This window comes from Astyanax mexicanus, chromosome 20 (assembly GCF_023375975.1).
Source record: "Astyanax mexicanus isolate ESR-SI-001 chromosome 20, AstMex3_surface, whole genome shotgun sequence".
NCBI classification, from domain to species: domain Eukaryota; kingdom Metazoa; phylum Chordata; class Actinopteri; order Characiformes; family Acestrorhamphidae; genus Astyanax; species Astyanax mexicanus.
This window is the reverse complement of record NC_064427.1, coordinates 36,189,505-36,204,433: the sequence shown is the minus strand read 5'-3', so window position 1 is coordinate 36,204,433 and position 14,929 is coordinate 36,189,505. Positions and strand designations below refer to the sequence as shown.

The 14,929-nt window shown below is 40.1% G+C and overlaps 1 protein-coding gene across 1 annotated transcript in view; it reads left to right on the top strand.

The window, feature by feature from the left end:
• Positions 1–13,227, top strand: part of LOC103030555 (protocadherin Fat 3) — a 179,299-nt gene extending 166,072 nt beyond the window's left edge. The window contains exons 29-31 of the mRNA XM_049468961.1: positions 964–1,002; positions 3,490–3,555; positions 9,439–13,227. Coding sequence (XP_049324918.1) covers positions 964–1,002; positions 3,490–3,555; positions 9,439–10,004 — 671 coding nt within the window. The 3' untranslated portion in view covers positions 10,005–13,227. The remainder of the gene's footprint in view (positions 1–963; positions 1,003–3,489; positions 3,556–9,438) is intronic.
• The last annotated feature ends 1,702 nt before the right edge of the window (positions 13,228–14,929 follow it).

The following is a 14,929-nucleotide window of genomic DNA, read 5'->3' as shown; positions in this document are numbered from 1 at the left end:
ATAGTAACAGTGCTTGTGAATAAATCTACACTGATGGGTGTGTTGGTGTGGAAGTGAGGTGTGTTCAGGTAAATTTCTGATATATTGCTATCTTGGCAATGAAAAAAACACAGGTGCACCACTGACTCATCTGAACCCTGACAACAGTTAAACGTCAGTCGTTCATTGCTATCCTGCTGTTTACTTTAACAATAAACAGAATGCTAAATAAAATACCATTGCTGTTCCTGTAAATGACCTGCGAATGCACCTTCACAGCAAGAAGTGCTGCATTGTTAAAATAGCAATTTGCCAAAATCAGAGTGTGCTTGGTTCTTAAAGGGAATGGCAAGTGAAACCCTGAAACCTTGGTTTATTTAACATCACACCCAGAACTTTTTTTTCCTAAATGGTCAATGCAAATAACAGTCAGTATAAATTCTAAGTCATGACCCATTAAGTATAAATCCAAATTAATTGAACAAACCTCCCAATGATAACAGTATTTATTTAGTTTTTTTGATAACAGATTACAAAAAACTCAAAATGCACTGTTCCAAATGATTAAGCAGGCCACAGGTTTCAAGCAATATGTGGAAGAAAAAGGATCTCTCTTCTGCTGAAAAGTATGAAATAGTGCAGTTCATTGTACTAAAACATTAGATATTTTATGAAAACTGAAGCGTGATCATTGTACTGTGAAGACATTTGAGGCTGATTCAGAGCACAAAGGCAAAATGAGAAGGTTTCTGCCAAAAAAAAAAAAACAGATTAAGAAAGCAGCTGCTAAAATGCCATTACAAAGCAGCAAACAGATATAGATTTACATTCAACTTAGGGTTGAGTTGCATTTAATAGACAAACTATTGAATGTTAGTTAAATGTTAGGTGAATATCTGTGAGGCATCTACTGTATAATAGACCAAAATCTTTAATTTAGGCCAGATTGGGGCAAAGTTGAACTTGGTCTTCTTGTTTTTGCAGTTGCCGTTCTGGATGAAGGACCGAGATATAGTAGTAATGGTAAGTGAACTTTAAGTTTGCAACTTCTGCATGTTTTTATGTAGTCGAGCTTCATTAACAGCATTCTCATTGCTGCTTCTTCACATGCAACTTGTGGATGTTCCCATGCACGCTTACATACACTGACTGGCCACTTTTAGTATTCAAAACAACTTCTTGTTTCTATATACAATATCTATTTCCTTAAGCTCAACTGAGAATACACTGAGGACACTGTTTCTATGCATATTTTTCTATTATTTCTTCTCATTTCATCCTGTTCTTTAACGATCAGGACCCCATAAGCGAGACTGAGAAAAAACTTAAAAATAAAATGCTTCTCTGGGGAGCTTGTGTTTACATTCCTCCCCTGTCTTTCTGTTGCGCTCAGCGTGAATTTGGGTTCCGCATGTTCCAGGCCTCCCTGTCTCCTTATAAGAGCGTTTTGTTCCCAGCCATGTCCCAATTCACTAGTCGGGGCAGCGGTAGTATATTGGATTGCGTTCCTGACGACACAGGTTCGATCCTGCGTGAGGAGCACTGTGTTTATTTATATATATTTTTTCTTTGTTCTTGGGTTTACCTGTTTTGAGAGCAACTGTTCTGTAATTGGGTTCAACAACCCTCTGGATTGAAGAGCTACTAGTCTGTAGCAGCACTCCATCCCATTATGCTTCATTTTCCACAACAGAATAAAATAAAATAATAATAATAATAATATGGCCCACTGCCAAACTTAATTGCCGATCCGTGAGATAGACCACCACAGAGCAGCTATTATTGGGGTGGAGGGTCATTCATTCCTCAGCACTGCAGTGACTGCACTGACATAGTGGTGGTATGTGTACATGTGGATCAGACACTGCAGCAGTGCTGCTGGAGTTTTTAAACACTGTTAAGCATCCCTTTAAATTCTGTGATGGTCAATGAAGGAAAGTTATCAGAATCTCTCTCAAGGGGGACCCTCCTACTAGTTGTTGACAGTAGCCAGGAAGCGTCACATGGTGCAGAGTGTAGAAGCTGTGATTGGTCCACCGAGCTGCCCAGACAATCCCAGTGTGGGCTTTTACAGTTTAAACTGCAGAGCAGAGTTGACGCATATCGATTCTAGTCAGTGTTTGAGCTTCCACTTCACAGCAATCAGCATTTGAGACAGAAATAATTTTTTGCTGTAATCCAGGGGTGTCATGGTGGTGGGGGGAGTCTTCAGTTTTGCTTGGAGCCACGAAATGCCTTAAAACGGCCCACAAGACGCTGTTGGCTGAAAGTTCCTATTGGTCCTTCCCTAAAGCCCTATTCGGAGGGGATTAGTTTCTCACACTGCTACTCAATGATAAAACTCTTGCATTTCACTGTAAGGAGGACAAGTGATTTTTGGGCTTTCTCGGTCACATGACATCGCGTTCAGTAGCTCCTCCATTTCCACTCCCTGTTGTGTTTACGTGAATCTCTGTGGAAACACGCACCCAAAGTGTGGCCATGCATAGAACTCTGTCCACATGATGCTGTTGGCTGAATGTTCCTGTTGCTCGATTTTTTTTTTTTTCAGTGCAGCAGTAATATTTTGAGGTGTTTAAGAACTCCAGCAGCATTGCTGTGTCTGATCCACTCATTACAAAACACACTAAAACTGAAACACACCCGAACCAACACCTTAATAATACCTGCTGTGGGGTGGTCCTGTGGGGCCCTGGCCACTGAAGAACAAGGTGAAAGGAGGATCATAACATATGCAAAGAAACTGAAAGTGCTACTGTGTGGTCAGCGGAGCTGAGTGTAGAAACAAGGAGGTGGTTTTGATTATGTTTTAACCCTTGTGTGGTGTTCGGGTCTGTGGGACCCGTTTTCATTTTTCATCAAATGATACAAAAAAAAAAAAAAAATCTAACTCAAACTCATTGGCATTGGCTCATTTTTTGTGAAAAACATATATCAAAACACATTTTCGATAAACACACACTGTACACCCCCCCCCCCCCCCCCCCCCCCCCAACACACACACACACACATTTATACATTTATATTACATACAGTAGGTTTGGCCAAGGGCTAATAAACATTGCTTCATTTGTAAATTTGAAACTAAACAAATTTTCTACTCATATCTTGACTTTAATTCATTTTCTTTTACATTTTATTAAAAAACTAATAAAAAAAAGAGTAGCACTTTTTAAAAGAAATGTAACATAAGAAAGGTAAAGGGCAAATATTAACCATTTAAGCTGTTTATATTGCTTGCAATTTAGGTGAAGCAAGCATGTGTAAAGCATTTTAATGTAAAATTGCTTAATTTTGCTGAATTAAATACAATTAACAAAGTAAACGAGTAACAAAAATATGAACACCACACAAGGGATAAAGAGGTCAGTGTGTGTAAAATGTCATTTTTATAAAATTTATTTTATAAAATATTTTTTATGACAAAATTTTACCAGATTTTATGTCATCATCGTCATCATGATCATTCGTAATGTGCAATCATGTGTTTGTGTTTGTGCTTGTTTACAGCTAGTCCACATCTTCATCGCGAGGATCAAATATGTCTTGAATACGTCAAAGAATATTTTGTCAATTGTAAGGACTTATTTTTGATAACTCTAGTCTTATAGTTATTACTTTAATACTTTAATACTTTAATACTGAATCGAAGTTGAAGGGCCGGTATTACAGTAACAAACAGCATCATTTGCTGCAACAGCCTGCGAGCAATAAGCAATCTAGAATTGCGAGCAATTTGTGTGTGTACATCACATTTACTGTATGTTCCCATTGATTCCTGAGCGACTTTCAGATGCCTCATTATTCCAAATACAATTATTTTACCCCGTGAGTCATGACAACAGGAGTTTCAATTCACCATCCAATACAGAGTAAACAAAGCAATCTCAGGGCAATACAGAGCCTCAGCTATGAGTAAACAGATTAATGCAAAGAACAAACGCTTGCTTTAATGGTATGAGAAGTTGAGAGCGAGGCTTTTCTTCCTTCTCCTACTTACATGTTTTACATTAAACCTTTTCCTGTTTCACTAAAGGTTAATCAGTCTTATATCATCCTAATAAAACAGTTGTCCATTAGAGAACAGAACTACATATAGGGTCATATAATGTTCTATATAATAATAATAATAATAATAATAATAATAATAATAACTTTACATTTATAATGCGCTTTTCTAAAGACCCAAAGCGCTACATAAAATTAGTAAAATAAACAACAACAAAATAAACAAAAACACTTAACCACTCTTAAATGTTAAAGAAAAAAGATGAGTTTTAAGTAATTTTTTAAAACAGTCCAAGGTAGGAGCACTTTTAATGACCTCAGGGAGAGCATTCCACAATCGTGGCGCTCTAAAAGAAAATGCTCTCTCTCCCATCCTTTTGAGCTTACAGATAGGCTCCTGTAATGTCCAAGGGCTAACAGAGCGAAGATTGCGTGAGGGAGTGTAAAACTTCACCAGATCACAAAGATAGACCGGAGCAGTCCCATGTACCACCTTAAAAGTTAGAATAAGAGTCTTAAAATCAATTCGTACTCGGACAGGGAGCCAGTGAAGTTTCTTTAGTACAGGAGTGATGTGTTCACGTAGTGAGGTATTGGTCAACATTCTGGCAGCACAATTCTGAACATACTGCAGCTTCTGGAGAGATTTCTTTGGTAAAGCAGAGTAAAGCGAGTTGCAGTAGTCCAGTCTACATGTAATAAACGCATGTACCAGTTTTTCGGCATCAGATGGGGAAAGAAAAGGTCTGAGCCTAGCAATATTTCTAAGATAATAAAAGGAAACTTTACAAATGTTCTTGATGTGAGTCTCAAAATTTAACTCACTATCAAAAATAATGCCTAAATTACGCACCTGTAAAGTGGGCAATATCCGAATACCATCAATAATAATATTAAAATTCCTGATCTTAAGCAAAGCAGATGGACTACCAATTAAAATAACCTCAGTCTTAGAGCAATTTAACTGGAGGAAATTCTGTTGCATCCAAATTTTTATCTCATGTAGACACACTGAGAGCAACTCACATGCAGGTGCCAAATCACTCTTGCAGCTAAAATAAACCTGAGCATCATCAGCATAAAGATGAAAATTCAAACCATATTTCCTAAAAATGTGCCCAAGTGGCAACAAATAAATACTAAAAAGTAAAGGCCCAAGAATGGAGCCCTGAGGAACCCCTTGACCAACCTGAACAATGTGAGATTTATTCCTACCTAACGTCACAAACTGATTTCTACCAGAGAGATATGACTGAAACCAGGAGAGCACAGTACCCGATATACCCAGCCACGTTTCCATCCGATCCAACAAAATCGAGTGGCATTCTGTATCAAAGGCCGCAGTAAGGTCCAACAAAATAAGGATATTAATATAACCCTCATCCGCTGAAACAAGAAGGTCATTGACAACCCTCACCAGTGCAGTTTCAGTACTATGTCCTGCTCTAAATCCCGACTGAAACGGTTCAAGAAGTTTAGACTGCAAAACGTGCTCTTGAACCTGAGCAGAAACAACACGTTCTAAAACCTTGGCTAAAAATGGAAGGTTCGAGACAGGGCGGTAGTTAGAAAGGTCCTCAGCTGCACTGCCAGGTTTTTTAAGAACAGGAAAGACAGCAGCTAGTTTCAGCTCAGAAGGGACAAGGCCAGTGGTGAGAGATAAGTTTACCAGGTTACTGATAAGAGGACTAAAAACATCCAGACATTCCTTAATCAGATGAGTAGGAATAGGATCAAGAATGCAGGTAGAGGAACTCATTTTAGAAATGACTTTAAGAACATAACACGTAGTATCAGAACTAAAACTATTAAAAGTTGATAGCGGAGAACAAACAGGATTAATAACAATAGGATCAGTTGGAGAAGCAGAACGAATAGAGTCATTAATGTGTGACAGTTTACTAGTAAAGTAGGTAAGAAATTCATTACAGTGATCTACAGTTGAGAAGACTGGGGAGTTTCTTGGATTAAGCAATTTATTGATTGTACTAAAAAGCCTTCTTGGATTACCTGAGTCTTCATTAATTAGCTGCGAATAGTAATACGCCCTAGCAGACTTACAAGCAGAATGATAATCCAACTGATGTTGATCATATAATTGTTTATGGACAATGAGTCCCGTTTTTTTATACTGACGCTCAAGTTGTCGCCCCTTCACTTTAAGCAAACGAAGTTCTGGAGAATACCAGGGACAGGGCTTTCTAAAAGAAATAACACGCTCTCTTAGGGGAGCAAACTTATCCAACAAGCTTGTTAATTCACTGTTATATGTACTGACACAGTTGAAAGGACTCAATTCAGCAACAGAACGAGAAAAGTGTTTCATATCAATAGCTTTAATATTTCTATAATTGAAAACTCTTTTACACGCTGAAGGGGGATGAGGCAAATGAACACTAAAAGTAATAAGTTTATGATCAGAAAAGCTCATATAAGTACCTTCCAAATCACCAATAATAATACCTGATGTACAGACCAAATCCAAAGTATGGCCCTTATTATGGGTGGCAAAGTTAACGTGTTGAGTAAGGTTAAAACAATCAATAATTTCAATAAAACGTGAAGCAATGTGACAGGAAGGACTGTCAACATGAATATTGACATCACCAATCAATAGGATTGCTGAACATATAGGACTTAAAAGAGTTAAAAACTCAGCCAGCTCTGAGAAAAAATCAGGATTATATTTTGGAGGGCGATAAAGAGCAACAACCAGAACCGAGGGAGCACTACCAATTTTAAAAACTAAACACTCAAAAGATGTTACAGAAGGAGTAGGGACTTCGACTACTGGCAAACCAGCTCTGTAAATGACTGCAAGGCCACCTCCTTGGCCAGTAAGACGTGGTTTATTAAAATATGAAAAGCCAGATGGAGTGCTCAAGTTAAGGGCTAAATAATCATTAGAATGAAGCCATGTTTCCGAAACACAAATTATATCCAAGTGTCTATCAAGTATGACATCACTCAAAAGAGCACTTTTATTATTGAGGGAACGAACATTAAGGTGTGCTACTTTTACCATATCAGGGGATGAGCGATTAAGAGGGCGAACAACTGGTGGATAAAGCAGATTGGATCTATTGACACCTCTAAAAGCACTATGGCGCTTTAAGTTCCTGAATGACCAAATAGACTTGATTGGAAAATGAGAAACATGAACAAAAACAAAATGGGGGTCATCATTATCAGTATGCCTATGACCCTTAAATCTAGGTGACCTCAGTCATGCATTAAGAACACAACTAATGTTGCCAGATAACATTGCTGAACCTACACCATTTGGGTGTATACCATCCTTCCTAAAAAAAACTTGGCCGTTGCCAAAAGGTGTCAAAGTTGTCAATAAAAACTAGATCAAAGGTTTTACACCATGCTTTGAGCCACAAATTTAAAGCAGTTAATCTACTAAAAGACTCAATTCCTTTTCTGAAGCGAGGGATTGGACCAGAGAACATTATCTTTTTACCAAAAGACCTCAGTGTACTTAATAAAATGTTAAAATCTTGCTTTAGAGTTTCAGTTTCTCTTAATGAAATATCGTTAGTGCCTACATGAACAGTAATAGTATCAGCATCATGTTTATCTAATAGAGTAGGTATCTGAGAATTAATGTCAGATACTCGTGCACCAGGAAAGCACTCTACAACCGTATTCTTAACTTGAACGTTCCTAACGATGGAGTCACCAACAATAAGGGTGGGTGGATAAGGCTCAATACAAACTGTATTACCTTCCAGCTCCTCCAATACAGTAAAAGGATTACTATCACTGAAGTTAGGTTGAGGGAAAGAATGGGCTGTAGAAAAGGAACTCCTACTAGTTTTCTTTTTTTTAGGTAAGATCCATGTATTGCTACCTATTGGTGGCGAGCAAGCTCGGTTCACCTGAGCAGAAGCACATGGAGCAGGAGTGACACTGATCCAAGATGAATGCTGCTTTGTGGCAGCAGCAGTAGTTACCTCAGGACGCATTTTAACCACAGTACTATATAATGCGACACCAGAAGAACTACCATTACAGATATTTAGCTGCGATCTAAGTATTGCGTTTTCACCTTCCAGCTCCTGAATCATCTGACTGAGGGACTGAATCTTCACACAATTGTCACAATTAAAATCTAGTGAACAAAGATTACTAATAAGATCAGAATCAACTAAAAGAAACATTTTACAAGTCACACACTGAATATAAGCATCAACGGATGCCATTATCCTAAAAAGCAGCGGTGAAGACCGACGCACGGGGCCGAGGTAATAGCAGTAACAGCAAACGGCAAAGTAGCAGCAACAATGGTGGTAACAGCAGCAGCAGCAGTAGTAGCAGCAACAATGGTGGTAACAGCAGCAGCAGCAGTAGTAGCAGCAACAATGGTGGTAACAGCAGCAGCAGCAGCAGTAGTAGCAGCAACAATGGTGGTAACAGCAGCAGCAGTAGTAGCAGCAACAATGGTGGTAACAGCAGCAGCAGCAGCAGTAGTAGCAGCAACAATGGTGGTAACAGCAGCAGCAGCAGTAGTAGCTGCAACAATGGTGGTAACAGCAGCAGCAGCAGCAACAATGGTGGTAACAGCAGCAGCAGCAGTAGTAGCTGCAACAATGGTGGTAACAGCAGCAGCAGCAGTAGTAGCAGCAACAATGGTGGTAACAGCAGCAGCAGCAGTAGTAGCAGCAACAATGGTGGTAACAGCAGCAGCAGCAGTAGTAGCAGCAACAATGGTGGTAACAGCAGCAGCAGCAGCAACAATGGTGGTAACAGCAGCAGCAGCAGTAGCAGCAGCAACAATGGTGGTAACAGCAGCAGCAGCAGTAGTAGCAGCAACAATGGTGGTAACAGCAGCAGCAGCAGTAGCAGCAGAAACACAAAACACCTGAACTGACGTAACACGTACAACATATATATATATATATATATATATATATATATATATATATATATAAAGTGCTATATAAATAAGTGAATAAGTGAAGTCAAGCCAAGACATTTTAATGTCCAAAGATTCATTTCCCACTAGAGCAACATGGCAGACCCTTTCTAAATCACATTCAGTTGTTAAGTAGGTACTTGCGTATTGTTGCTGTTGTGTAAAACACATGTGAATGTGAATCTCGCAGTCATTCATTACATTGCATTATTTTTTCATGAAAAACAGACCAATAGAAATGCTCAAAAATGATTTGAAAAAAAAATCTGTTGACTGACTTCCGGTTCCGAGTGACAGTCTAACACACTGCCATAATGGGTCAGTTAATCCCAGACAGGGATTAAGCATAATTTTGCAGATCTATTTTTCCTAGATCTTCAAACTTTAACATGGGTCAATAGGAGGGTTAAAATAAAAAAAAAACGTCTTAAAAGTCATTAAATATGAAATGTCCAAATATACTGATTCTGATGATTCACCGATATTTTCATCATAACTGACTAAACATAATCATTTCTATCCCACAGCCTACCAATGGGAGACAACGGAGTGGCTTCCTGGTTTGGAATCTGAAGAGGCTCGCGGGCGTTCACCTACCCCTCCTCCTCCACCTCTCCCAGCCCCTCTGCCCCCCCTCACTCTTACCCCTAGTCGGCTGGGCGGCAGCTTCCGCCTGGGGGCCGGTGCGCGCCCCCTACAGACAGGTTACCCGCTGCGGCGGTACGAAGGCCAGAGAGACTTCCACTCGTCACTGAGCCGGGACGAGTGTTCCTCACCGGTGTACGAGGAGTACCGGGAGGACGAGGGCCATTACGACAGGCTCCCGGCCGTGCGACCCCCTTACAGGGGCTACGGCGAGGGCCGGGCCAGCCCCTCGTGCTATCACTCGGGCCACAGCCAACCCCCTTCACACCCACCCCTGCTGGCCTGGGAGGAAAGACCGCGGGTCTGGGAAGAATCGCGTCCCTTTGGCAGCCAGAGGGAAATTAGCAGACTTTCAGACAGGCACTCGCTACGGGCCCGACCCCAGCGGGCTGAACAAAACAGCCCCTTCAGGTCACTGTCTGCAATGGGTCAGTATGAACACTACTGACAGTGAAGTGGCACTTTTTTGGACTACATATTGAGACTGGAATGCTCTATATGCTTTTTTGACTACTTGCTTAAAACTGCCCATGTCATCGCAATGCCAGCATATTTACACAAAATACATGGACCAACAAGAAAAGGAAACAAAAAAAAGACTTCAGAAATGAACCTTGAAGGCAAGGCCTAAATACCATGGTATACAGGGGTTGGACAATGAACCTGAAACACCTGTCGTCATTTTAGTGTGGGAGGTTTCATGGCTAAACTGGACCAGCCTGGTGGCCAATCTTCATTAATTGCACATTGCACCAGTAAGAGCAGAGTGTGAAGGTTCAATTAGCAGAGTAAGAGCACAGTTCTGCTCAAAATATTGCAATGCACACAGCATTATGGGAGACATACCAGAGTTCAAAAGAGGGCAAATTGTTGGGGCACGTCTTGCTGGAGCATCTGTGACCAAGACAGCAAGTCTTTGTGATGCATCAACAGCCACGATATCCAGGGTAATGTCAGCATACCACCAAGAAGGACCAACCACATCCAACAGGATTAACTGTGGATGCTGTAAGAGGAAGCTGTCAGAAAGGGATGTTCGGGTGCTGACCCGAATTGTATCCAAAAAACATAAAAACCACAGCTGCCCAAATCACGGAAGAACCCAATGTGCACCTCAACTCTCCTGTTTCCACCAGAACTGTCCGTCACCACAATAAATTATTGTGGTCTAAAACCAGGAGTTTCAGTTTCATTGTCCAACCCCTGTATGTCTATATAATGTATATGAGAAGTACAGTAGCTTTGCAGGATTATGGATTTTGAACATTATTAAAGTGAAATTGTAATCTACACCACAGTCTACGTATGGAAGTCTGTTATATGTAATTCATGCCACAAGCTAAACTGGTGCTACACTATACTGCCAAAAGTAGTATTTGCTTGTCTGCCTTCGCACACGTACAGTAGGAACTTGAGAGACATTCCGTTCTTAATCCATCATCCATCCCTCCATCTATTGTCCACTGCTTATCCGAAGTCGGGTCGCAGGGGTAGCAGTTCTACCAAGGAGCCCCAAACTTCCTAGTCCACAGTCCCAGGCTACATCTTCTAACTCTGACCGGGGGATCCCTAGGTGTTCCCATGCCAAAGTGGAGATATAATCTCTCCATCCTGGTCCTAGGTGGACCCAGCTGGATGTGCCAGGAGAGATACCTCCTTAGGGAGGCACCCTGGCAGTGGTTCTACTCCCACACAAGTCCCTCGCAAATGACCGAGTTTCTAACCCTATCTCTAATGCCAAGCTCAGACTACACAACATTTTTGTCCCTCAAGATGATCGCTATGTCAGATTAAGCAGTTAACTGGGAACTGGGGAACTGGGAATACTACACGTTAGTCACCGACCAATCAGTGTCCACGTCCTTGCGTGAGTTCATAGGTCATTGTGGAGGAGGAGCAAAGAATCTGACAATCATGGGTATAGAAGCGGTTTGTGTGATGGAAGTGCTTTTGTGCACAGAAACTCGCAAAAAGAAGAGGAAGAAGAAGCGACTGTGGGCTCCTGGGTGACCCAAAGAGGACATCCCGAGCTTTGTGTAACTAACTCCAGAGAGAACTCGAGGTATGGTAAAGATGTAGCTACTTTAGCTAGGTTTTAGTGCATGTAAATACAACAAAGGAATAAACAGAATTAATATATACATAAAGAATAAACAGAATAAAGGCAGGGGTATTGTTGCCACAGCTCAAGAAATTTTTCTTCTGTTTCTCTGGTCCAAATTGCAGGAGCACCATCCCGCTTTCTTTTCACCATATTTACATCTGCGCGCCACAGAATGCTCTTCCTTGTCTTCCCATTGGTCAATATCAGGGAGCACGTCGCGGAGCAACATGTCAAACTAGGCGATACAATACAAAAAATTCTAACATGCTAGTCAGACTTTTTGTCGGACGCTCCGACGGCATCAGTCACGTCAAATTACTGCTCTTTGACTATGTCACGCTACACTGACCTTTGTCGCTCGCGACAGGCAATTTGTCGACTCAGACAAAATCTGGCTAAATTTGTGTAGTCTGATCCGGGCATAATGAAGACCCCAGCCACCCTTCTGAGGAAATCCATCGCTTGTATTCGCGACCTAGTTCTTTTGGTCATGACCCATCGCTCATGGCTCTTGACCATAGGCTTTCCATACGGTTTTCCCAAAGACGAGCCCAAAAAAAAAAACTCCTGAAAGCAGCACCTTACACCATAATCCCCCCTCCACTAAACTTCAAACTTTACACACAGTGCAGTGCAGTCAAACAAGTACCTTTCTACTGGCAACCTCCAAACCCAAACTTGTCCATCAGATGGCCAGACGAAGCAAGGTGATTCGTCACTCCAGAAAACACGTCTTCACTGCTTTAGAGTCCATTGGTGGCGTGCTTTACCTCACTTCACCCGGTGGATTGCTTTGCACTTTGTGATGTAAGGCTTGCACCAGGATGCAGCTGCTCAATCATGGAATTCATGCACTGATCCTAAGCTAATCTGAAGGCCACCTAAAGTTAGTTACTGGAAGTCAGTAGCGTTTGACTCTGCAGAAAGTTGTCTTGTTGCATGGTCTACCTCTTTGTGGCTGAGTTGCTGTTGTTTCCATTCGCTTCCATTTTGTTGTGATAACACTGAAAGTTGACTGTGGAACATTTTATCGTGAGGAAATTTCGCGACTGAACTTGATGTACAGCTGTGGCCATGGAAGTGATTGGAACATCTAAATTCATTTATTTTCATAAGAGACTAAACACTTTTGGCATTATAGTGTATATATCAACAGCATACATCAAAATTACAGAGAGAATGAATGGTACTAGTGTGTCTGGATGCTGTAACTGACTTACCCTTCATTTTAGGATTTTTGTTTAAATGACACTTATGAACTCATCATTCCAACATGGAGGAACCCATCAGCTCAAGTCACAAGGTGGGGTACCATGTCAGCACAAATGTAAACTGCAGCAACCCAGAAATCATTGCTATGTGATGCAGTTTCCTTTTTAAACCCCTCAAAAATGGTGGACAAAAATGTTTAAATACCATTGAAATACAATAATACAAATACTGTAAAAGAGCACTGTATGTGAATTGGTGTTTCCTGTTCTTGGGCTCCCCCTGCAGTTGGGAAATAATGTAACTCGTTCTTTAAGTCACCATTAAATAATATGGTTACATGCATTTCTGGACAAAAGAGTATGTGGGTTAATGTTGAGATAAATATTAGTAAAGTTATATTACAAAACTTACACAAATATGACTATACAGCATTATGCAGTTTTTTAAGAGTGGTTTCCTGGACACTTCATCAAAGTTACAAAGTGCAATTAGCAGCCATTCTCCCATTTACATTCAGTGGAACATTATATTTTAAACTCTAATTGCATGATTATTATTATTCTTAATTTTCTATTTGGCACCTGATAAGTGCAAAAACAAAAAATATATCTTTTTACATGATGTAGTTCCTGAGAAAAATGATGTCTACATTTGAGGACTTTAGTTTTATATTTCGATGGAACACAATGAAGTCACAATTAGTAATAATGTGCAAAATGTTTATTTTGTAGAAAGTAAAATTGTTTCGCTTTGAGCAATATGGCTCCCATTTGAAGTGCTGCTTCAACACGAAGACATAAAGTAAAAACTACACAGTTAATGTATTTACATTACTGTTAATTTAAATTTCTGAACAAAAAATCTAAACTGTAAAATGTTAAACCCTTCAGCCACCACTAGGTGACAGTATAATGGCCTCATACAACCCAAAATGTGTTGTCCACACGTGTGGACGCCAGGTCCTAGGAGTTTAAGGTAAAGTGTTACATAATGTTGCTTTTAAATATGTAAAAAAAAAAATAAACAAGTAGAGTTTTATTTAATAATTATTTTTCACTTCTCTGTGTGGGTGAAACCCCAGCAACTGCATATTCAACACCATCTTTCGGACATGTTGCGGGCATTTAGCGCTGAGCAAAATTTACATGTGTGAAGACAAAAAGAATAATAATTCAGAACATGAACTAGAGATCAGCTTGTTTTTTAAAAGCCCTTAACAGACCAGAATTTCTGTAAATTTTCTGCCTGATATTACATGACTATATTTTGAGGATTTCTATTTAATCATTACATAACATAAATTTATCATTACATTACATAAAATATATTTAAAATGTTTAAAAATAAATGAAATGTTTAAAAAATATTTAAGTTACTATCCGACCGTCAAAATCATAGACTGTGTATAGCTGGACAGCATCGTCTCTCAAAAGTGAAGCCACCACAGGTCGGGCGCCCCCTGCTGTTCGGCTGCAGAAAGCTGTGTAACCCCACCCATCCCCATAGGTTTCAATGGCAAAACAGAACAACTTTCAATCACGTTTGTTTTTTCAATATACTGTAATTCTACCTCCATTATTTAAATGCAGCAGCTAGTGTAACCTCTGCTTATATTGTCATATTTTTATATCCCCACAGAATTCGTTTTTTAAAACGTTATTCAGCTCTATTCAAAAAAAGGTGTGGTTATTGTAAAAGGGCTGGTTATGGGTGGGACCAATAACAGATCGTCAGCTCCGCTCCGCTCAGCTCTGCAGCCTGTGACCGCGAGGCAGCCCTCAGGGGCGGGGTTATTTAAATGAGTAGGCTGTCTCTCCACAGTCTTTCTCCCTCCTCTGGTCTCTACTGCACAGACTCGGGTTTCGGGATCGCCAACATGGAGGAAGATTTTGGCTTCATTTTCACTGAATGAATGGGAACAGCGACACAGCGTCCATCTTTTTTTACAGTCTCTGGTCAAAATATCATTTATAAAAAAAAACATAAAATATATGCTTTCCTAAACTTCATATAAAATCTATATTTTAGTGAATACAATTTAAACATTTAATATCCTC